At 37.2% G+C, this 24,036-nt stretch overlaps 1 protein-coding gene across 1 annotated transcript in view; it reads right to left on the bottom strand.

The window, feature by feature from the left end:
* LOC117421060 (excitatory amino acid transporter 1-like) overlaps positions 1-24,036 on the bottom strand; it is a 43,673-nt gene that overhangs the window by 2,715 nt on the left and 16,922 nt on the right. Inside the window, exons 4-9 of the mRNA XM_034034952.3 lie at positions 18,409-18,613; positions 16,669-16,711; positions 14,447-14,718; positions 13,654-13,887; positions 3,679-3,873; positions 1,392-1,526 (exon numbers count right to left, since the gene is read on the bottom strand). Of these exons, the coding sequence (XP_033890843.1) occupies positions 1,392-1,526; positions 3,679-3,873; positions 13,654-13,887; positions 14,447-14,718; positions 16,669-16,711; positions 18,409-18,613 (1,084 nt within the window). The remainder of the gene's footprint in view (positions 1-1,391; positions 1,527-3,678; positions 3,874-13,653; positions 13,888-14,446; positions 14,719-16,668; positions 16,712-18,408; positions 18,614-24,036) is intronic.

Here is a 24,036-nt window from a genome sequence, read left to right as displayed (position 1 = left end):
ATTTATATTTCTAATAAAACAAGAACAGGGGCTATGTATTTTCACACCACTACTCTGAGTTAAGACGTCGTGTGGAGGGTGTCTCTTAGTGGATAAGGGAGGCCCATGAACTGAAGATGTGCCTGTACATTTAGTTAGTTATTTATTTAGTACAGCACCTGTAGACCTACATGCATTATTCAGAGAATGTGGCAGTTGATTTTGGACCATTTCATGACCGTGAGAGGGGGGGTAAAAGTTATATTATACAAAATAAAAATATTTTTCGTTTTAAAGGTACAATCTTCATTTGTGTGATTTATAAAAAGCTAATACGTTGTGTGTACAAGAGACAACATTTTGCACTGTTTGAGCAGCCAAACGTACATAGTGAGGAAATATGCATTATTTACACAACTGCTGTGTGAATAAAAAGAAAACTGTTCATATACACAGCAGGTGCGATCATGCGCACCTCCGTGGGTCTGACCTCACCGCCAGGGGACTGGACTTAATCTGTAACGGCAGTGTATCACACAACACTGCCCATTACAAATATGGTACAAATCTTTACTATGTTCAATGCTAACCATATTATTACAAACCTAAACCTAACCCTTACCTTCAACAAATCAACGTACACAGTTATTACTGGAAAAGCTAAAATAATTACAGGCTGATTTGTGTCTGCTAAACCATGTGTGACATCAAATTCTGTGTGGTCAACCTAAAGTGGAAACACTAGCCACCACTGTTACAAGACTGGACTGGCTGAGCTTTAGTACGACTAGGCTGGTATGCAGAGAGGACTGTTGTCTTATCAAATCTAAGATGCATTTATCATGTATAGTTATTTTGTTTGTGCATGTATGCGTGTGTTTTAATACTTTTACTATTATGCATGTAAAAGTGTAAACCAACCAATGGTGACTTTCATCTGATATTTACATTTTAAATATCTTGAATGCATGAATAACATAGTAAATGAGGAGGAATTCATATAGAACGCAGTACTTGGCTTTGGCTGAGCTGTGCATTCCTGTTTTTTTTGCCAGTCATCTGGGATCAGAATGATTACTTGTCTGGTGCTCAAAGGCAGCCAGGAAACAGGCAGATGTATTACTAGACTTAATTTTGGAATAGTTTGCTGGAAGCCAGAAGCAGACCACTGCTGCTTTGAAGAAGAAAATCCCAAGGTCACTCAGTTAAAACATATGACCTGATGATAGCGGTACTTCATATACGCATCACCAGATGGCCACATGTTTAAATGATAGCAAGGATCAGTTAAAGGGCATGCCAAATCTATGTGTTTCGCATACTGTACCTGTACTGCCTAACATTTTTACCACCTGCTACTGGACTACCACCATTGCAAAACATTATATAAAAAGCAGGAAGTATTTACTCACAGGAACCAGTCTACTGCAATAATAAGTGAGATGTCATCTGTGGGCAGCCCTACAGAGGTCAACACGATCACCATGGTAACCAGCCCAGCCTGGGGGATTCCTGCTGCTCCAATACTGGCAGCTGTTGCTGTGATGCTGTTTCACAGGGAAAACAGGACATAAAAGGTAAAATATACAGGAATATATCAGTTTAGGTTTACTATTTTTTTTTTACACAACAGGAATATGTCAACACGATACTATGTGCCAACTGTTGACATACTAATTAGGATTGCAACCAAGACATTATCCATTGATTTATTTAAATTTGATCACTGTATATATCCCCTGGATAATAATTATTTTGGGTACCTTAACTACCATTTTGTGTAATTGTACTTAGCTAACAGTTTTGCAATTGCAGGGCATGAATTTAAGTTTATGAAGGGCAAGGCAATATTGTCTTCGGTGGGCATGAAAATCCAGGGGCACCAAGGCAGTTCAGGGGGTAAAGAGGCAAAACAAAAATCCAACCCAAGGGCACCAAGGCGATTTCGTACTCATTCATAAAACAACTAAAAAGAAAAACAACAAGCCTATAGTGTTCATTATCTAAGCGGGGATTGCTGCATGATCTGAAAATAAAAAGTAAAAAAAGGCTATATGGAAGTGATTATTTTTGTCAAAAAAATAAAATGATAAAGGATGGATAAGGTCGTCTGCTAAGCAATTAATAATATAATAATACTAATTAATAACAACAATTATTATTATTATTATTATTATTATTATTATTATTATTATTATTAATAAAAATATATCATAATTAATAATAGCAATAAAGCAAGCGGCATTTGAATTTATTGGGGCCATAATATTCATTCTGCTGAATGGTTCAATTTGGACACTCGATTCAAGAAAAAAAGTGGGATGCTGCTTTTGAGCACACACATTCTAACCCCTTTCATGAAAGCACACGTTACTAGCTAAAAAACAGAACTACTGTGTTTCGATTACTAGTGTTATCTCCAACTCATGTCATAATGCAAGTAATAGCTACTAGCTCCTTGTGTAAGAATTTGAACAAAATTAAATCTTATTTACTTATTGTGTTCATATTTAGCGTGGGTGTTTCGGAGGAATAACCCAGCAACGGTCATTGAAGTGTCCATATAAAATTAGCAATATATATATGCTGAAGACCCAAAAGGAGTTATAATGCATATTGCATGTTGCGTTTGAAAGTATTGCAATTTTAAGCATAGAATCAGATCTCCTTATACCACATATAATCATAGAATATATTTGTGTAATGTGATATACGATAGGTGATTTTTTACTAAGCTGTAAATTAAAATATATACAGTAACTTGAAGGCTATTCACAAATCCATACACAGATCGCTTTACTTCATTTAGTTTAATGTGGTCCTATGGAAGATTCTGATTTATATACACTGTGGTAATTTGCTCTATGCATTAAAATTAAAACTGTATACTTTTAATGTGCAGTATAAATAAACAGCTACTGGACCAAATTCTCACTACTTAAACATTTGAGAGGGCTTGGAGGGGGGAGGGGATTTGTCGATGACATAGTGGTTATTATTATTATTATTTGATGTTAGTATTGGGGGACAAATTGTTGTACACCCATTTCCTACCTGAACATCACAGCAATTCTGGAACACATAGCTGCCGCTTTAGCCAGCTCTTCTTCCTTCTTTCTTTTAATTCGCTGCTGGTTTGGCATTGTTCACGGTCGGAAAAAACCACACTGCAGTGACACTGCCAGACAACAACTCTGACTGAAATCCCTGGAACTTAAGCGCGGTCAAATTCAGCTCACCCCTCCCTCTGTTAGCCCTTTATTAACCAATGATACGTCGTTCTTGTGGCTTAGTGCTGGGAGGTGTATAGTAAAAAGAATGGCAACAATAATACATCATCATAATGAGTCATTTTCTCGCATGACGAGATTAGACGAGACAGAATTGAATTGTGACAGAACGGGCCAGCTGATGTTGAGAAAGTTTGTGAATGGGCTGTAGATCAGATGTGACAGACGGCGGGCACAGAGGCAACTTTTGCCGCAAGTTTTTTAAATTTGGAGAGGCATTGCGGCAAAACGGGTTGGGCAGCACGGCAATTGCCGTCGGTGCCGTCGGTTATTTCGCGCCCTGCAATTGGTATTACCTGTTCTAAAAAAAGCAGTGTAAAATATACAGTAGTGTAATCAATGTAGCAGTTTTCCATCCAGTGCAAGAATAACCCCAAGCATTTGTAAAATCTTTCAACTAAATAAATACCTGATTGTGAGGATCTGCCCGAAGCTCATATCCAATCCGTTAACCTGAGCGATGAAAATGGCAGCCAGAGCCTCATACAGAGCAGTGCCATCCATGTTAATGGTGGCTCCTACTGGCAGCACAAATCTGGTGACACGCTTGTCCACTTTATTGTTCTCTTCCAGACATTTAAATGTGATGGGCAGTGTTGCAGAGCTGGAACAAAAAAATGGGTGGATTACTAGCCGTGTGTTGCATTTGAGGTCAGCTGTAATTTGTACTTTAGAATGTTATTAACAGCCACCTCTATTCGTACCTCCCAATCCACATACTTCTTTGATAACACTTTATTTGGGATACGTTATAAGTGGTATTATAGACTGCTCAGGATCTGTCAGCCAATCAGAGCGCACATTTTGCCATCTGTATTCCACGACACAGAGAAACCCTATTCATCACCCAAACATACCACTTTCAGTTTTTATCATGCTGTATTCGCCATATCAGCACGGTTGACGTCACCTGCTTTAATAAATCAGTCAGCTCTCAGAATTCTGATCAACTACAAAGTCAATTAAAAACAGTGACAGTTCAATCATCCACCTACCTTAGTCATTTTTTTTTTCAATTCAAATTTTTATTGGATTTTATTAATACAAAGGATATCAAAATAATAATAAAATAATAATAACAACAACAATAAAAAAACATGCACACACAATAGGATAATAGATAAATAATAACAATTATAATAGCAATGAAGAGAAAGAAAAACATGAACCACTGCAGTTCACTAACAGACCAAAGGAGCATAAACGTTTTCCATGTGATAGTCTATACTGCAAGAAGGAAAATATAAATAAAAGAGAAGCACAATACACAGAAGTCAAGGTCATGTCTGACTATCAGGGGCTGAAGTATGCCCCCCCCCCCCCACTCTCAATATAATCCCACAGAGGAGACCATATATTCCAGAATGTATCAGATCTGTTGTGCAGATCATATGATCATTTTTCTAAAGGTAAAATATTTGACGCCTGAGAAGTCCATAGTTTAAGAGAGGGAGCTGTATCTGAGTTCCACAGTAAAAGGATGGACTTTTTTGCTAAAAATGCCAGCATGTCAAAAAGTTTTTCACGATTAGGGTCTAGTACTAAACTTGGCTCTATACCCAAAAGGTACAAAAGTGGAGACATGTCAAATTTAAAATGTAATATATCCTGTATAGACAAATGAATAGAACGCCAGAATGTTTTAATTTTGTCACATTGCCAAAAGATATGCATATAGGTGCCTAGTGCAGAATTGTATCTACGGCATACTGGGGAATATCCGGCTGACATTCTGTTGAGTCGAACTGGAGTGAGATAAGTTTTAAAAATGAATTTATAGTTAAGTTCTCTGACATTGTTGGATATTGATGGAGAATTTTTTTCACAAATTCTTGACCAAAGTGTATCCTCAATAGGGTGATTGAGATCAGCCTCCCAAAGTGGTTTCAGGGGCAAAAAAGAGGATGTAACCCTATGTGATAAAATCATATAAACTTTTGAAATTATTTTGGGCATAAAGGTAATGGTAAGTAAAAGTTTTTCAATGTCATCAATTTGGAAACGAAATGTATTGCTTTGAGTCAGTGACTGTATAATGTCAAATTTTAAGATACTTGAAGAAATCTTTATTGGGTATTCTGAATTCACTACTTATTTCAGCAAATGTTTTGAGAATATTTTTCTCAAACAAGGGGGGCAGATTATGAATACCCCTATCAAACCAATTCTGCAGACTGATATTGCGAAGAGTGGGTGGAAAATCTGGGTTGAGAGTGAGGGGGGAGAGGACAGAAACTTTTTTTGGTAATTTTATACATTTTCTACAATCATTCCAAGCAAGTAATATGTTATGCATCACAAATGATTTTGTTACAAGACCCAAAGATTTATAGTTATTAATAAAAGGAAGAGATCTCAGAGAGATAGGGTGACCTGACAAGGACTCCATTTGTATCCAAAGAGAATCTTGGCGATCTAAAATCCACCCCATCATCTGCCTAACCTGAGCTGACCAATAATATAGTTCGAGACTGGGCAGGGCAAGGTCACCCTCCTCTGAGGGCTTAGTCAAAGTTGCAGACTTAATTCTTGGTTTTTTATTGTTCCAAATAAATTTAGATATGAAGAGTGTGATAAATAACAAGGTAGGGATTGGAATAAATAACTAAATCTAGGTAGTATATTCATCCTGATCACATTAATTTGACACAAAATAGAAATTGGAAGATGGGTCCAGGTTGTTAGATCTTCTTTAATTTGTTTAACTAAAGGGGAGTAGTTACTTTTAAACATATTGTTAAGTATTGGGGTAATAAAGATGCCAAGGTAACTAAAACCTTATCAGAGGCATACCTTCCTTTAATAAAACCGGTCTGATCTGGCTTAATCACTTTCGGGAGAAGTGACTCCAATCTCTGGGCTAATAATTTTGCAACAATTTTATAGTCTACATTAAGCAATGATATGGGTCTAAAAGATAAGCACTCTAGTGGGTCTTTATCCTTCTTTTGTAGGAGACTAATGGCAGCAGACTTCATAGAATTAGGCAAAGAGCCATTTTCAACAAAACCGTTTAGCATAGGCATAAACACTGGCATGAGATCTGGCCAAAAATATTTGTAATACTCAACTGGATAGCCATCCAGTCCAGGGCATTTGTTAGAAGGCATAGCTTTAATGGCTTCTAGAACTTCCTCAGGTGTGAATGGAGCATTTAGATTTTCACGATCATCCTTTTTTGGAGATCCATAGCATCTATGTAGGTTTGCATCTTTTGTTGTGCAATTTAGTTGAGATTAATAAAGTTTGTTATAGAAATCATGAAAAGTGTTATTAATAACTGTTGGATTATATGTAATATCATTATCTGGGGTTCTAATTGATTTTATAAGGCGTTCGGTTTGTTCTTTCTTAAGCTGGTGAGAGAGTAATTTGCTAGGTTTATTACCAAATTCAAAGAACTTCTGTTTAGTCAGAAATAACAATTTTTTTGTATGGTTAGTGTGATCCAAGTTGAGTTTAGCTCTGGCTGTTGCCAAAAGTTTCCAGTTTGTGTCATTTGGGTTTTGCTTATACAGCTGTTCCAGATGACTCACATGTGTTTCTAGTTCTTTTCTATGTTGTATCTGTGCTTTATTTTTGGATGAGGCATAGGATATTAAATGACCACGAATGGTTGCTTTAGCAGCATCCCACAGAGTAGCTGGGGAAACAGGGGAGTCTGCATTGTCCTGTATGTATTGAACAATCACCTCACAAATTCTATCACAGAATTTCTGATCCAACAGAAGTGATGAATTGAACCTCCAGTTTTTTTGTCTTGGGGGTAAAACTGTCTAAAGTTATTTCTATATAAACAGGTGCGTGATCAGAGATAACTATGGAATCAATAGCGCATGATGATACTGAGTGAGCGTATTTATGAGGAATAAAAAAGTAATCCAGACGGGAATAAGATTTATGTGGGTTAGAGTAAAATGTGTAGCCCCTTACTCTAGGGTTTAGTTCTCTCCATATATCTGTAAGACCGACCTCTTTACATAGAGAATTCAAGGTTCTAGAGGCTCTAGAATTAGAAAGAGGAGCTTCAGAAGATTTATCAAGATTAGGGTTCAGTACACAATTAAAGTCGCCTGCCATCAATCCCATACCCCTACAGTGCTGATTGAATAGAGTGACCATATCAGACATAAATTTAGGGGAGTCCTCATTTGGAGCATAAATATTAAGAATTGTAATATGTTGGCCCAGGAAAGATCCCGTAATTAGAATAAACCTGCCCTCTGAATCTGCAACTTGATGTTCTAAAATAAAGGGAACATGTTTATTTATTAGGATAGCAGCACCCCTACTGTGAGATTTAAAGGAAGAGAAGAATACCTGCCCCACCCAGTCTCGTTTCAGTTTAATATGTTCATTGTCATTCATATGTGATTCTTGTAATAGTGCTATAGACACCTTCTGTTTCTTAAGGAAAGTAAGAATTTTTTTATGTTTTATCGGGTGTCCCAGGCCCTTGACATTCCATGTGACAACCCTCAAATTACTCATGGCAATATAGTACAATATATATAGAAAAGCTCCATTGCATTAAATAAAACTTAAAATATAATAGTTTCAGTTGTGCAGCATGCACAGTTAAGTGAATAACATATCCAGCAGTGGTAGAAAAAGAAAAACAAAAAGCAAAACAAGCCTACATACCCTCCCCAATCCCCAGCCAAGTCCCCAAACAACCTGGCAGTCTTCTATATCAGTGAACCCTAGCATGGTAAGCGCAATCAAAATTACACTTAACAGCATAATTTTTCAGTTCAAGTTAGCAACCGTGCTCCGTTTAAACATACCCAACCAGCGTTGTAGTGAAGAGCACAGACAGTATAAGAAGTCACCTCATTAAACAAACAAACAAAAAAAATGTTATATGCACACACATATATATATATATATATATATATAATATATATATATATATATATATATACATACATACATACACATACGCATACACATGCATATACATACACACACACATACACATGCATAGATACATGCATACAAACACATACATACATACAAATACATACATACATAGCAGGCTACGTGAGCCTGCATCAGTACGCACGCAAGTAGAAAAAAAAAATAATAATAAATAAAAAAAATAAAATAAAAAAAATAAAACAAATAACCGTATTATAACAGCAACGAAAACAGAATCAATAGTACATTAAATATAGAGGATATGTTTAAATGGATTTTAAATGGTCAAGAGTCAGCGAATTCATTAGGCTCCATAAATTCGCGTTGCAATGGAAGAGGCTCAAAAAAAAAACCAAACAAACAAAAAAAACACTTTAAAATATAACAGCAGTGTTTGCGTACATAAACAATAGAGCAGCACAAGACACAAAGAAAATATATATATCACAACAAAAACAAAAAGGGTTCTTATGCTTGCTGCAGTTGAAAGTGTCTGGTGAACTTAACAAAACATGTTAAGTAAAGCAAAAAACGTATAGTTCTGTGCTCATTGCCTTACCTCCACCGTTTATAAAGGAAAAGCGAGTCTTATTTGGCGAAGACCAATTTCACTCTGGGGGATTCACAGAGTGGCTTTCGAGCTCCCTCTCCAGGAATTTGGTGGCCATGGTTGATGTCTCAAAAACTTTAATCTTCCCCTTGTGTAGAATCTGAAGTTTAGCTGGAGAGGCAAAGCACCTAAATATTCCAAGATCGGTGAACTTTTTTCTCTCCACAGCCAAATCTCTCCTCTTGCGTAGCACCTCCATGGACAGATCTTGAAAAAACATCAGCCTTCAGCCCTTGTGTAAAACCTCTTGTTTAATTCTGAAAGCACTCAGAATGGCCTCCTTGTCGATATATTTTAGAAAGCGTACTACGATGTTCCTCGGCCTCTGGTTAGCTCCGGGTTTTTGTCCTACGGATTTCAATATCATCCACTTTCTCCTCTGAACGTGCCACACTGTCCTTAAGAGATTTTAATAGCAGATCGTTTGCTGGTATTGCAGATTCTAAACCAGCAATCCTTTCCTCCGCGGTTTCAATGCGTGTTCCCAGCACATTAATTCTCTGAACGATCTCAGTTAGCGAGTTTTCTTGAATAGTAACTGAGGACACGATAGCATTTAGGCGGCCGTCAAACACATCAGCTAAAAATTTCTGGAAGTAGTTCTACCGCGTTGGGGGTTGGAGTAGCTACGGGTGCTGCTTCTATGGCGGCCGAGGCGGCAGTCTGAGATGAGCCTCCCAGGCCCTGAGAGGGATCTTTATACCCCATTTACACTAGGACACCCGTACCACGACTGGCATGTTAAAACAGGTGGTCCCATTTTTAATACCATGTTACAGTAGCAGTTAACAAAAATGGCTTTACTCAGCCCCCTTTATGGGATGGCAATTACAATGAACATGGTGCTACTTTATCAGTGCATTAACTGTTACTGGCTTAATTATCATAAACAGTATCTGATTCTCCAAGCCTTTATGGAGTGATAATGGCCTTAGGTCAAGAGCAGCCCATTAAAACAGTAATGATATTGCAGACAACATGAGATGCAAAACTATAAGGACAGAGCTCCATAGAATAGCGGTAAGCATTCGTATTGTAAAACAAGTATGACTATACCAGAGAAGCATGTTGTCCCTTATATGTCGATTTAACAATCATACTTTGTATTTAACTTTGTCCTGCATTATGCACACCCGGCTGTGAAACTGAGCCATACAACAGTTTGACTAAAGAAAACATTTCTGTTTTAAATGAAAAACTGAGCAGTTCATTTTTGGGTAGTCTGCCATGCATTGAATATGGAACAAGGGCTCAATTCTCCAATATTTAAATTCAAGTGGAATAGGGAAGCATGGGGAAAAAAGGGTTATTTTTGAAAAGAACAGGCATATTCACCTGGTAAAATAAAATATCAAATAGATCTGGAACCTTATCTATGAACTAGTCTGAAAGTGTGTGCTTCCAACAGCATGTTCTAATTCAGGGGTGTCAAACTTGTTTCGTTTGGCGGGCCTGATCCAATATCCTGGGGCTTGGCGCGGGCCGAGTGACAGTTATAAAAATACAAAGACGAACCCAAAACCTCAAAGTTATTGTATTTAACAAATGATCATACATATCATATTTACATTCCCCTAATAGCACATATTGATTATTTTGCTCACCATCAACTCTTAGTATGCAAACATGCCTCCAGCGAATTCCTTCGCATGAGCAACACAAATTGTCATGTTGCTGTGATTGCTGTCAATCACCAACCACGTGGGTGAGACAGCAGTGCGTCAGCTGGTTTGAGTAGACGACACCAGTGATACCAGAACAAGGTTCTGTAGTGACAACTGTCATCATGTCTTTATCCGTGAAGAGAAAGGTGGAACAAGAGAGCTGTGTGTTTCATGAGAAATGGGGAATTTCGGATTTCTTTGAGGGCATGAATGGAAAGCCAGTGTGCTTAACTTGTAAGCAACATGTGTCTGTTGTGAAGTAATACAACATTAAAAGACACTATGAAGCAAACCATGGCAAGAAATATGATAAATATACAGGAACGGTACATACAGATAAATACTCTGAATTAGCACAGTTGCTGAAAAAGCAGCAATTGATGTTTATTAATGCTTGTAGTGATGCTGCTGTTAAGGCAAGCCATGTGATTGCCTTCTGATGGAGAGTTTTGGAAGAAATGCTGCTAAAAGCTCCTGAAATAGTGTGTCCTGGGAAGCAGCAATCTTTCTCCGTCATGAATATCAACAAATCAAAATGTTATTCTCAACTTAACTCGATACTCAAGCTATCCTCAGTCATTTGATCCAGATGTTGATGCGCTGATTCAAGCAAAGGTTTCAGGTATCAGGAGCAGCAGTAGCAGCGGGCACTAATGTTCTTTGTCTTTATCTTTTTGGTGAGTGCTAAATAAAAAAAATGATCAGTATCTATTTATATTTTGCAATTTTTTTTTGTTTTCGTGCTGGGATGAACATGTAATTTTCATATTTGATATTCGTTCAAGATTTAGATATTTGTTCGGATATTCTTTTTAAAAACGTTATCAAAGCCATTATATGTAACACTGTATTAAAGTTGAAAAATATCCCAGAAGTAAGAAGGGCCTTACTTTACCCTCATGAATTAACTACTAAAAAAAAGAAAGCAATACAGCAGTTAAATCTCGTGTGTATTTCAAGTAAAAACAAAGTAGACAACATATTTTTTTAAAAAAGAATCACTGCCCTTGTTGTGTGTTCACAATAACCAAAGTGGTCATAGACATGTTTTCATAAAGTAATAACATTGATTTTTAACTTGAATAAACACTTCAAATAAAATAAATGTTAAAAAGAGGGTGTTGTACAAAAAAACAACAACAATATTTACTCACTGTTTTATTTCTTTTTTTGCATTCCACTTAACAAAACCTAGGGTTGCATCATGAAAGAAAATTAAAACGTTGACTAATATATGAGTTTTGCAAGTATGACCTGTATCATAATATTGCAGACAGAAACGGATCTCGATTGTAGCGGCGGTAAGAATCCAAGTGTACAACTTTTATTTTCCAAAATAGATAGCTATTTTATTTAGCAAATAGAGTGAACAGCAACACTCACCAGCAGGTTGGGCTGATCTTAGCTGTCAGTCAGAGCGCTTCAGGAGAACGCCCCCCACTGCTCCGCGCCTGCCAATGGGGCGCCGGCAGTGCATACCCCTGACTCATAGCAGCAGTAACAATGGCAAGCAGGTGGCAAGCAGGTGACAAGCAAGGGAAAGCGAGCAGCGGCTCCAGCAGAGTAAATCTCGCTGCCGACCTCTGCGACAATATATATAAAATCTTACATGGATAAAATAATTTCTGAGGGACACAGACATTTCTTTTTTTTTTTTTTTTTGCCTTCAAATACATGTAAAAAAAACTTTAGTTCGGATATTTGCCCCAGCACTTTTTTTTTTATACCTATATCCTAGTGAATAAAAAAATTGTATTCCGCGGGCCGTATGTTTGACACCCCTTTTCTAATTGCTGGGTCTACATAAGTCCCTAGAAACACATGGATTGTGAAAAGATAATGATGCAACACAAGAGCTGTCGACATCAAACTATGGTGGTGTTTACATGCACAAGTCTGACAGTTTTCCTCACGACCTGTTTGCCGTACTTTTCAGGAAATGCTATGCAGTTCTGATTTAGGAAAGAAAATCGGCCGTACCAATGCAGATTACTCAATTAATATTAGGGGAGGGGATATTTAAACATCTGTGTCTGCTTACTAAGTAGGAAAAGAACGACTCTGAATATCGTGAGGAGAGCTTCATGCGTTGCCATGAGGATAAAAACATTTAACAAGAGAAATGAATTCACGTGTTGTCGCGCACATTCTGAATTACGCCGCACATTAGCTACTTGTTTATCTGGTTACCTTTCCAACACACACACACACACACACACACACACACACACACACACACACACACACAAATTAAATAAAATATAATTTCTACAAGTTTTACTACTTAGAATTTATATTTGTGTGTGTGTGTTTGTGGAACATTTCATTAACACTATAACCTTTTACAATACATGTTTTTATTTTGAATATAACCTACAATATTCAATATATATATATATATATATATATATATATATATATATATATATACACACACACACACACACAAGCTTGTTGTTATCTCTACTGGACCTGGCAGCTATCAATTCCTTCGTTTTGTACAATGTAGGAGAGATTTCATCTTGAAGCTAGCCACAGCGCTTCAGCAGAAACATTTCTGTCAGAAAGCTGCAGCCAGGCTGCAGCAGCTCAACCTGGATTCTGTGCTGTGAGTGACACACATGCAAGATAAATCATATGTTACTTTAGTTTTAGATTAAAAACTACTTTTGTTTTTACAGTTTTGTTTGTACATATACCTGTTTACACACTAGTTTCTTTTGAAATGTTTATTTTATTATAGTTTTTCATTTTTTGAAATAGTGCTTTATATGTGGCAATTTAGAAAAGAAACCCTTTTATGCTTAATTGTTCATTTAAATAAAATGTACTGGCGGTTGCAGGTATGAGTATAACCACGGCAGTTCTAGTGTTGAAGTAGTCCATAAATGTACAGTGTGTGTGTGTCTATGTTTTGTACGGCCTTTCTGCTGGAGATTATGTGATATTAAGTCAGAAAAACGGGATCTTGACTGCTGAAACCTCATGAGTCACAAGCACAATTCCTGCTCCGGTGTACATGGGTTTTTACAGCTATTTTTATCGTGACCCTGCCCTTAAAGTCGCGCTGCCAAAAGGACGTCCTTTTGCTGTTTCACGATGTATTCGCATGACAACGTCACACAGTCATGACCGTAGAGTCGATTTTCAGGTGCATGTAAACCAAGCCTTTGAAAGGCCACTCTCTTACCTGGAGGATGTTCCCAGAGCGGTGATCAGCGCCTGAAGCAATCCGCCAATAAACACAAAGGGGTTTTTACGTGTCACAACGAAGTAGAGTGTTGGCAGGACAAACATGCCATGAATCATCAATCCAATAATAACTGTTACTGTGTACATCCCCAGCTGTCCTCCAACCGTACTTATATCCTCCATCTCAACAATCTTTCCAGCTATCAAGAAGAGGATTCCAATGGGAGCGTACCTAGGTAGGAGGGCAAATGAAAACCGTCACTTCATAACGAGGTCCATTGGCTCAGCAATAAAAAGGTTGCAAATTTTCAAGGCATGACATCAATTTATATTAAGACAGAGGATGCTGTCCTTATTTAAACAAACTATACCTACAGTACGACTTCTGTTTTGACTCATCTCCTATATAAGTTAATCTCTCGCCAAGCTTCTGCTATGCATTTAACATGCTTTTACTTTGCCCAGTCAGGGAAGTTTCCATTTACATTGCTAAACTGATAAGCACTCTTAATTAAAATCTAAAATATCCTGTTACCAGTATTATGTCAATTGAACCCTGCAAGCAAGTTATGGTTAGATATACAAAATAATGATGTCTTTGAACTAGAATGTTAGCCCTGTCTGGCCTTAAAATAAAACAGTTTTGAGTGAGGATCTACAAAAAAAACTTCAACCAACGAATCACCTTTGTAATGCAGGCAGTACATCGAGGGGTTGTGCTGAAATCTAGACGCTTTGAAAGTGTGATTTGCTGTAAATGACATAATGAAAATCATAATGCCAGCACTTACCACATGATTATTGCCACCAGTCTCATGATAGCTTCATTGAGGCAGTCGAAAAAGTCTTTGAGCGCTTGCCCCTTTTCTTTCATGCTGCCAATGATTAGACCAAAGCACATGGAGAACACCACCAAACCCAATGCATTTACACCATTCACTGTGCCAGGTATGGGAATCATTTCTTCCTTTAGTATTTCCTGAGTGCTGTTTGTGAGGTTAAAGATCGATTCATTTACTGTCATAGTTACATGGACCACTCTCTTCCCATACTGCGTTTTAAACTAGAACAGAAACAAAGAAAGCTGATCATAAATACTGCCATAGAAATAAATAAATAACTCATTAAGTCACACTTTAATTTAAGGCTCTGTTTAGAATATAAAAGGTCTTGGTGACTATTAACAGCGGCAAAAGAAGCAGCCAAAACCACCGACGGCCAGATGTGCAGCCGGAGTCGGGGTTTGTGTCTATGCAAGTAAAGATTAGTTCGGGGATGGTAGATCCCCATAAAGTATAGCAAGGTGAGCAAGCGGGACCTCCATGCATTAGGGAGTAGTGCACAACATTTTCATGGCACCTTTTGTTTTATAGTTTTTGTAGTGTGTTTTATTTTGCTTTATGTACATTCCCCTGTAAGTCCTCTGTGCGTTACCATGGGCAGCAGTGTGGAGTAGTGGTTAGGGCTCTGGACTCTTGACCGGAGGGTTGTGGGTTCAATCCCCAGTGGGGGACACTGCTGTTGTACCCTTGAGCAAGGTACTTTACCTAGATTGCTCCAGTAAAAACCCAACTGTATAAATGGGGAATTGTATGTAAAAATAATGTGATATCTGTATAATGTGAAATAATGTATAATGTGATATCTTGTAACAATTGTAAGTCGCCCTGGATAAGGGCGTCTGCTAAGAAATAAATAATAATAATAATATGTAAATAAATCCTGTTTGCCTGCGGGGCATATCAACATCAACCTCTGTCTCGATCTCCTGCCTGTCACTCAACAGCAAATGCACGCACCTGTCACATAGGTACACACCACGTTCAGAGAAGCTTAATATATTAAAATAGAGAAAACCTGTGGTGTAAACCTCAGAATAACTCATTCAGTTACACAATCAACTCTTTTAAATCGCCCATTCTTTTTTTTGTTTATTTCTTTGGAGGGAAACATGATTCCTTTTCATATATATAATTGGAATATTTGATTATTTGGGTCCTTATAGAAAATAATTGGGGAACTAGGTTTCACACTTTGATACAGGAAAACAGGAGAGTATCTTTCTGATTGATATCATTATCCCCTATTGTGTGAAGAAAAGGGCCATTTCATCTCCAACAGGGTCTATTCTTAGAGACATGAAAAGGACAGAGATTTGTATTTCAATTCCTGCTGTCTGCTTCTATGAATTAAAAAACAAGTCCCTGACTTCATACACTACCCTGTGCTGCAAAGACAGTTTAGTCCCCTACAGAGAGTGTCCTGTTTTTGTTGCCCTTTTTTGTCCAGTCACAACAGTCCCCTTCCTGTCCCTGCCTAACACTACGACCCTATTTCTTAGCTGTCAATATTGGAGACCAATTGTGGCCACAACCAATTAGGTTGTAACCTTTTAAATGTAAATGTAAAGAAATTAAATCCCTCCCATGCTGTTACACCCTTCACAGAAAAAAATTAGTACAAAGACCTTGGCAGTCCTTCCTGTTTGCTAAAGGCATTCTGCCAAAACTTAAATTATGTCACTTTCATTATTGTTGCTTTACTATTATTATTTTATTTAAATTAATACTTCATAGTCTGCAAAGAATAACATTAACATATTCCGGCCAGTAGGAATACTAAATAGTTTTCCACTTTTTCAATTTCGGTTAAATTGGACAAACCTTTGCCATACTAAGGTAACGTTACCATGGGAATGTGTTTGTCATGCTTTGCTTCTCTAAGGTTTACCCTGTCTTTCGTGTCTTTAACCAAATGGCCTTCTCCTATTTGTAAATGTTCTTGTGTTCTTGTGTTTCAATGCTTTGACCGTGCTTCCTATCCATTGCCAAGCTTTTAAACAAAGAACTTTACAAAGTCTGGCAAGCCCAGATGTTTTGAGATACAGAAGCTACTTCAGTCTTTTTGTGTACTGTACTAGAAAATACTAGATATTTTAGAGACACTGTATGGTTATGCGTTATCCAGTGTTGGAACTCCCTACATATATATCTATATATAGATAAAAATTTACCTGTTGTGTGCAAGCTTGTACAATGTTAGGAGGGAACATGTTTCTGAAATATAGGAGAGAAATCATAAAATTCATGCATTTTATTACCCAAAGCAGTAAAGATAAAACCAACACAGTATAGTTGTAGTCAAAAGTTATTTACTTCAGCAATTGTTTTTGCAAAGTTCCAAAAATGCCAATTCAAAAGTATTCATATGACAAGGAAAATGATTCTTTAGTGATTTTTGACCATACTTCAACACAAAATTGTACCAGTTCATTCAAATTCCAAGGACTTCTCTTGTGCACAGCATTCTTCAACTCATACCAAAGATTCTCAATCGGATTTAGATCGGGACTTTGACTAGGCCATTCTAGAACCATTCTGAAGTAGATTTTGATGTGTGCTTTGGATCTTTGTTGTGTAGGAATGTCCAGTTGCGCTTTAAACCAAGTTTTGTAGCGGAGGGTTTCAGATAATTGGCAAGTATCTTTTGGTATGTTACGGAATCCATTTTTACCATGTATTGGAACTAAATTTCCTGTGCCATTAGAGGAAAAACAGCCCCATAGGATATTACCACCTCCATGGTTGACAGTAGGTATGGTGTTGTCTTTCTTTGTACGCCTCACCAGACCTTCTCCAAACGTAACAACTATCAGCATGACCAAATAGCTCGATTTCTGTTTCATCACTCCACAAAACCTTTGACCAGAACTCATATCCATCATTCAAATGCCGTATTGCAAACTTTAAGTGATTGTCCTTGTGACGTTTTCCTAAGAGTGGCTTTTTCCTTGGCCTGCGACCATTGAGACCTTCACCATGCAATACTCAACCTATGGTTGAAATGGAAACCCCTGTCCCACTTGCAGCCAATTCACTTTGAATATCTTTGGCAGTCAATCTTGGATTGTTATTAACCTTCCTCACAATTCTTCTACTTGTTCATGGTGAAAGAACCTTCTTTCTTCCAGACCGGGGGAGCGTAGTGACAGTACCAGTAAGTCTTGATAATAGAAACAATAGTTGAAATTGGGATACTCAAATGCTTGGAAATCTTCTTGTATCCTTCTCCAGCTTTATGACAAGAAATAATTCTCTGCCTAAGGTCTTCAGATAGCTCTTTACTTTTTCCCATATTGACTTATTGGTAATGACAGCAATCACCCTATGCCTAACCCTTTTATACTCGCTAAGAATGTTCACCTACAATCAAGCATTTTCTAAACATTTCTAGAATTAGGTTCTGCATTATCATATTGAAATTTCTAGCACCTTGTAGACAATACTATCATAGCATCAAAGGATATGAATTTTTTAATTAGCATTTTTGGGGTTTTGCAAAAAAACTGTCACAATGACTATTTCTTGTAACTTTTTTTCCTCATCCACAGAAGCAAAACGTTTACTACAAAACATTTCATCTAAAAAATTATACATTTCTATTGGGGTATGTAAACGTTTGACTACAACTGTATATATGTATGTATGTATGCACACATACATACACATACACACACACATACACACACACACGTAATTGTGCTTACTTATTATTATAAACACAACATTTGTATTTAAGTAGTGCTTTGAATCCTCAATTCAGACTCACTTAAATATAGTAGAGGCCTATGGTAGAGTGTTCTTTTAAAACAGCTGGCATGAAAAACATAAAGGTCCCACACAGGTGCCTCCATTTATTCCTACTGCCCAATTAACTGTTAGCGATAACTGCCTCAAAAGATAGAGCTACATACCTGATCAGATCCAGAAAGGCATCTGCAGGGCTGACCTGCTGGATTTTTTGTTGCTTTTTGAACTCATCTTTTGACCCCTTCCCCGGATGGATGATGAGGACCATTATAATCCCAATGAAGACAGCGATGACTGTAGTCGACGTGTAGTACACCACCGCTCGGAGACCCATCTTTCCAGAGGCTTTGCTGTCGAGGGCAGCCATTCCTGATCAAATTGAAACACACAATACTTTGTTCAGTTTGAACCAAAAAAAAACACAAGTTCAGTCAACAGATACCAAGTCCACAAGTCTACATTACCAAGTAAAAACTGGGTTAGTATTTATGTTTAAGCCAGGGTGCAATGTAAAACTAAGGCTTCCTAAGGTGGTGTAGTTATTTCAGGCCTTGATAACAAAATAGATATATTAATATTTTAATATCAAAATTTCTTCAATGAAATAACTAAACATGGATTTTTAGGGAACGGAACAAAGTCAGAGAACCACAGCCGTGACCTGAAGCAATAAGTGGGTGTGGTGTTTGCCATCTGGATATGGTCTGTGGTCAAGCTAAGGCCACTGTTACATTTTTATTTTAGTATTAAAAAGAAACAGTAAACAAACAGTAAACAATAATGAAGGTAAGTAATACAGCAGCGTGTATTAATTAATTTATAATCCCCGGGTTTGCCCCCCAAATAATAGTCCTGTTTTTATTATACACCCACACAAAACACAAAACACATACACAAGTCCGTTAGTGAGTGAATTAGTGCTAGTGGTGCAAATACAGTTAGTGATACGAGTGCAGTGCTGTTCCGGGTTTGTGCTGGCCTCTGGCGACAGCTCCGGAATATGTTAGCTGCTAGTGAATACAAACAAACAGACAGAACAAAACAAACACTCACGATTATTTCACCAAACACAGGCCCTTCTGGGTCACTTATTAAATAACCAAAACGAAGGAACAGATAACATCGCTTCGACCCCTGTTTATACCATTACTCATGACCCCTTGGTAAACGATTGCAGCTGCTTTTTATGATCTGCAGCTGCCACATCATTTCCCCTCCAAGTCAATGAGTTAATGTACCGAAGCTCCGTCTCTTTTCTACGTGACCGACTGCCAGTGGTCTCCTGTATTATTGCTGCGGGCTACCGACTGCACCAGGGTTGAGCGACCGCCTACAAATTAAATCTCTTCAAGATACTGGCAAGATTTGTTTTAGAAGAACGTAAACTTGAAAAAGAAAAAAAAACTGTTCTACAAACTTGTTAAAAAAAACAAATATGGAGCTTAACATCAGCTTGCTGAAAGAAATACATAACAGTATTCCAGATTAGCTTACTGAGAAATTTGTTGAACTTGTATGAACTACCGGTATACTGGATCCCCAATAACAACAACAAAAACAAAATATATATAACCACATTTTACTGGCGAGAGCCTTACTACCCTTGCAGAATTCAGATTCAGGAATTTGTTAATAATAATAATAATAATAATAATAATAATAATAATAATAATAATAATAATAATAACTAGAAGTTGCAAGCAACTTGACGGCTTCCAAGGCATTCTTGTTCCTATCTGTATTCCATAGTAACCATGACCCTGTCTGCACTTTCTAAGGGCTTATAAGCTAGTTTTGCATTTGACCTTAAGGAGAGGCCAGAGGTCACAGACAAGGCATTTTATGAATAGAGCATACATGAGCTCCCATATGTGTTCCATAGTAACCATTACACTATCTGCACTCTGTAAGGAGTTATAAGCTAGTTTTGCATTTGACCTTAAGGAGTGGTCAAAGGTCACAGTCAAGGCAATTTTTGAATAGAGCATATATGGGTTCCTATATGTGTTCCATAGTAATCATTACCCTATCTGCACTATGTAAGGAGTTATAAGCTAGTTTTGCATTTGACCTTATGGAGAGGTCAAAGGTCACGGTCAAGTTAATTTTTGAATAGAGCATACATGGGTTCCTATATTTGTTCCATAGTAACTATTACCCTATCTGTACTCTGTAAAGAGTTATAAGCTAGTTTTGCATTTGACCTTAAGGACAGGTCACGGTCAAGTTAATTTTTGAATAGCGCATATATGGGTTTATTTGTGTATTCTACAGTAACTATGACACTGTCTAAACTCTCAAAGGAGTTCTAAACAAGTTTTGCATTTGAGCTTTAGCAAGGTAATATGTGCAAATATGTGCAATTTGACCATAGCTGAAATTTGATTGGCTCACTGCGGTCATATTTTTTTATGTAGCGAAGTTGCTTTGCACAAACTTGATAGACAACCTTGCCAAGGCTATGTATGCAAAGTTTCTCTTAAAATGGTTTCAGAGAAAAAGACATTTGAATATTTGTGACAAATCCAATATGGCTGCCGAACCATGTGACCAATCGACTTGTGTTGAACAAATCTAAATATAGGTCATAAGGGTAGTATGAGCCCCAAGTTCCACATTTATACCATAAGAGGTTTTGGAGAAAAATATTTAGTTCAAATCCAATATGGCTGCCAAACCATGTGACCCATGACTTTGTTTTCGCTCTGACACAATTTCCCAAAGGCCTCTACCACCACTCTGTGAAGATTCACGAGTCTGCAACATTGTACCTTAAATGAATACTGCAATATGTGCAAATATGTGCAAATTGACCATAGCTGAAATTTGATTTGCTCATGGTGGCCATGTTTTTTTATGTAGCGACTTGCTTTTAACAAACTTAATAGACAACCTTGCCAAGGCTATGTATGCAAAGTTTTGCTTCAAATCGGCATAACCGTTTCAGAGAAGAAGACGTTTGAATATTTTTGACAAATCCAATATGGCCGCCAGACCATGTGACCAATCGACATCTCTTGAACAACCGTAAATCTAGGCCATGAGGGTAGTCTATTGCACCAAGTTTCACATCTCTGCGATAAGCGGTTTCGGAGAAGAAGATTTTTTAGAATTGTCCAAAATTAGAGAAATCCAATATGGCCGCCACACCATGTGACCTATGATCTTCATTTTCGCTTTGACACAAGCCTAATTATGTAATGGGAAATGTGGGCCAGTATCCTATTGTAAATGTACTACCAATGTTTTGAAAATGTGCTGTACTAAACATTTGTAAGGATCAGAATTGCTGAAGCTACGGTTTCTCGTAATTGTTTTATGAGACAGACTGCACTTGCAGTTTTTCAACACAAACTAAAAACAACCGCATTTCTCTCCCTAAAAGAAAATGACATGGAAGATCAAATTACCCAAAAGGTACTACCAAAATAGCGTGAGAAAAAGGTGAGGCTTTTTTTCATGGAAACCCCATTATAGAATACAATTATGCCTCCATCATACAGAAATTGTAAAAGTCACAAGACCTAAATATGGCAGCCATGTTGGGTCACAGGCCAGTATTTTATAAGCCTGAAAATATGATGTAAGTACCACAAATGGTCTCTAAGATATGACACTTATAAAATGACTGCCACAAATGTGTTTGGTCACTGTACAATGGTTAAATCAATGTGACAGAGGCTTCCAAGGAGTTGTTGTGAAATTTAAGCATTTTGATTGGTTGTCATTCAGTCAGTTGTAGACATCACTTTCCATAGACTTTATTTATTTATTTATTTATTTTTACAAACTTGACATTAATAGTAACAACACATTTGACCTTAAGGAGAGGTCAAAGGTCACGATCAAGGTAATTTTTGAATAGCGCTCATATGGGTTCCTATCTGTGTTCCACAGTAACCATGACTATCTACACTCTGTAATGAGTTATAAGCTAGTTTTAAATTTGACCTTAAGGAGTGGTCAAAGGTCAAGGTCAAGGCCTGCACTACTCTGTGAAGTTTCAAGAGTTTTTGCTCAACGCTGTTCATTTTATGCACAATATATGCACCTAGAGCAATGCTGAAATTTGATTGGCCCACGGCAGCCATGTTTTTTTTACTGTAGCAACTTCATCTGGGCAAACATTAAAGACAACCATACTAAGATCATGTATGCCATGTTTTGCGTCGATCAGATTAGATGATATTTATGTGTTAATTAGCTTATCCAACATGACCGCCATACCACTGAACCAATCAGCTTCATTTTGAGCAATCCCTAACCATGCATACCAAGTTTCAGAACTCTGTGATAAGTGGTTTCCGACAAGAAGATGTTTGTAAATTGTCCAAAATTTTTGTAAAATCTAATATGGCTGCCAAATCATGTGACCAAACGCGTTCATTCAGCTGTGGACATTGGTTCCCACTGGCATCTACAACTCTGTAAAATTTCAAGAGTTTTCGTGCAAAGGCTTTCATTTTATGCAACTTTTAAGGTGTTGTTGGTGGAAAGAAAGATAATAATAATCTTAACACCAACAACCTCAACAGGTTTCCCAGCCGTGGGTTTGGAAGCCTAATAGTAAAAATAATGTAATAAATACAAAAGTAAATCTTGAGTAACAAAACAAGTGGTTGCAAAACAGTTTTATCAAGAAAATATTATAATGCTGTTTCAAATTGAACAAGAATTGGCAAAACATGGTGCAGCATTCCAAGAACAAATGCTTGGAAACAAATATTTAAAAAAATTAGAAAGGACTAAAAGTACAGAAGCTTTCCATCTAAACTGTGAGAAACTTGCTTTCTGAAAAGGATTAACAAAGGAAACGCAAAGGAAAAACTCTTCATATCTTATTGAGAGAAGGCTCTGTGGACCACTGAAGCCAAATTACTCCTTTTTCAGTTAGTATTTGTAGAGAAAAGCTGTGAGGCTCTTAGTTAAAGCAGTGTATTGTATTTATTTGGGAATCTCAATGAGAATTGGCTCATTATGCTAAACTACTTCACAGAGTTCATTACATTGAATTAGTGTAAATGGAAAGTGAAGGTATGAAGTGTTTATTGAACTAAAGCCTTTGCTACCCACCTATAAACTAGCATTAAGCAGCAGACATTATTTTATTCCCAGTGTATTTTTCTATTACATTAAAATCACATTGCAGTCCGGTTCATTATTAAACAACCTTACTTTCACAATTTGCGTGCCAGCACAGAAACCGGACCACAATGCACTTGACCAGATTCCTTACAAATGAATACTCAGGGTCTGGCTAGTGGAGTATAAAATGACCTTGGTGGTTTATCATTATAGTGTCAACATTTTAAAATGCATTTATCCTCTTCTGGGAGGGCAGCGTTGTAGTGCAGCTTTTAAGGGTTGTACAAATAGCAGGTAGAGGCGAAAGAATTGCAGTTTAAGCACTCTTGTGCATATTTATTTACAGAAAACAAAAAACTGTCCACAGAACAAATGGTACTGCGTCTTTATGGTAACAATATACATGACACCTAGAGCCCCATGAAATTATTTTTTATAATGTTTAATTTTATTACAGATACACATTAATAAAACAGCTCAAATAGATGCATATCAATAATAGTATACATCATGTCTTAACTACATACATCATTTTTATTAACAGACCTCGCACAGAAAAATAATTTAGTTACCATTAGCGACAATACCATACAGTCCCCCCACTCTAACTGCCTCTTTTCAGTAAATACTGCCCATGCCCGCTATAAAAATACAATAAGATCAAATATATTAGAACAATATATTAGTGAGAAATTTCACTCATTTCT

The sequence above is a fragment of the Acipenser ruthenus genome, chromosome 1, assembly GCF_902713425.1.
Source record: "Acipenser ruthenus chromosome 1, fAciRut3.2 maternal haplotype, whole genome shotgun sequence".
Lineage (NCBI taxonomy): Eukaryota > Metazoa > Chordata > Actinopteri > Acipenseriformes > Acipenseridae > Acipenser > Acipenser ruthenus.
This window is presented reverse-complemented; position numbering and strand designations above follow the sequence as displayed.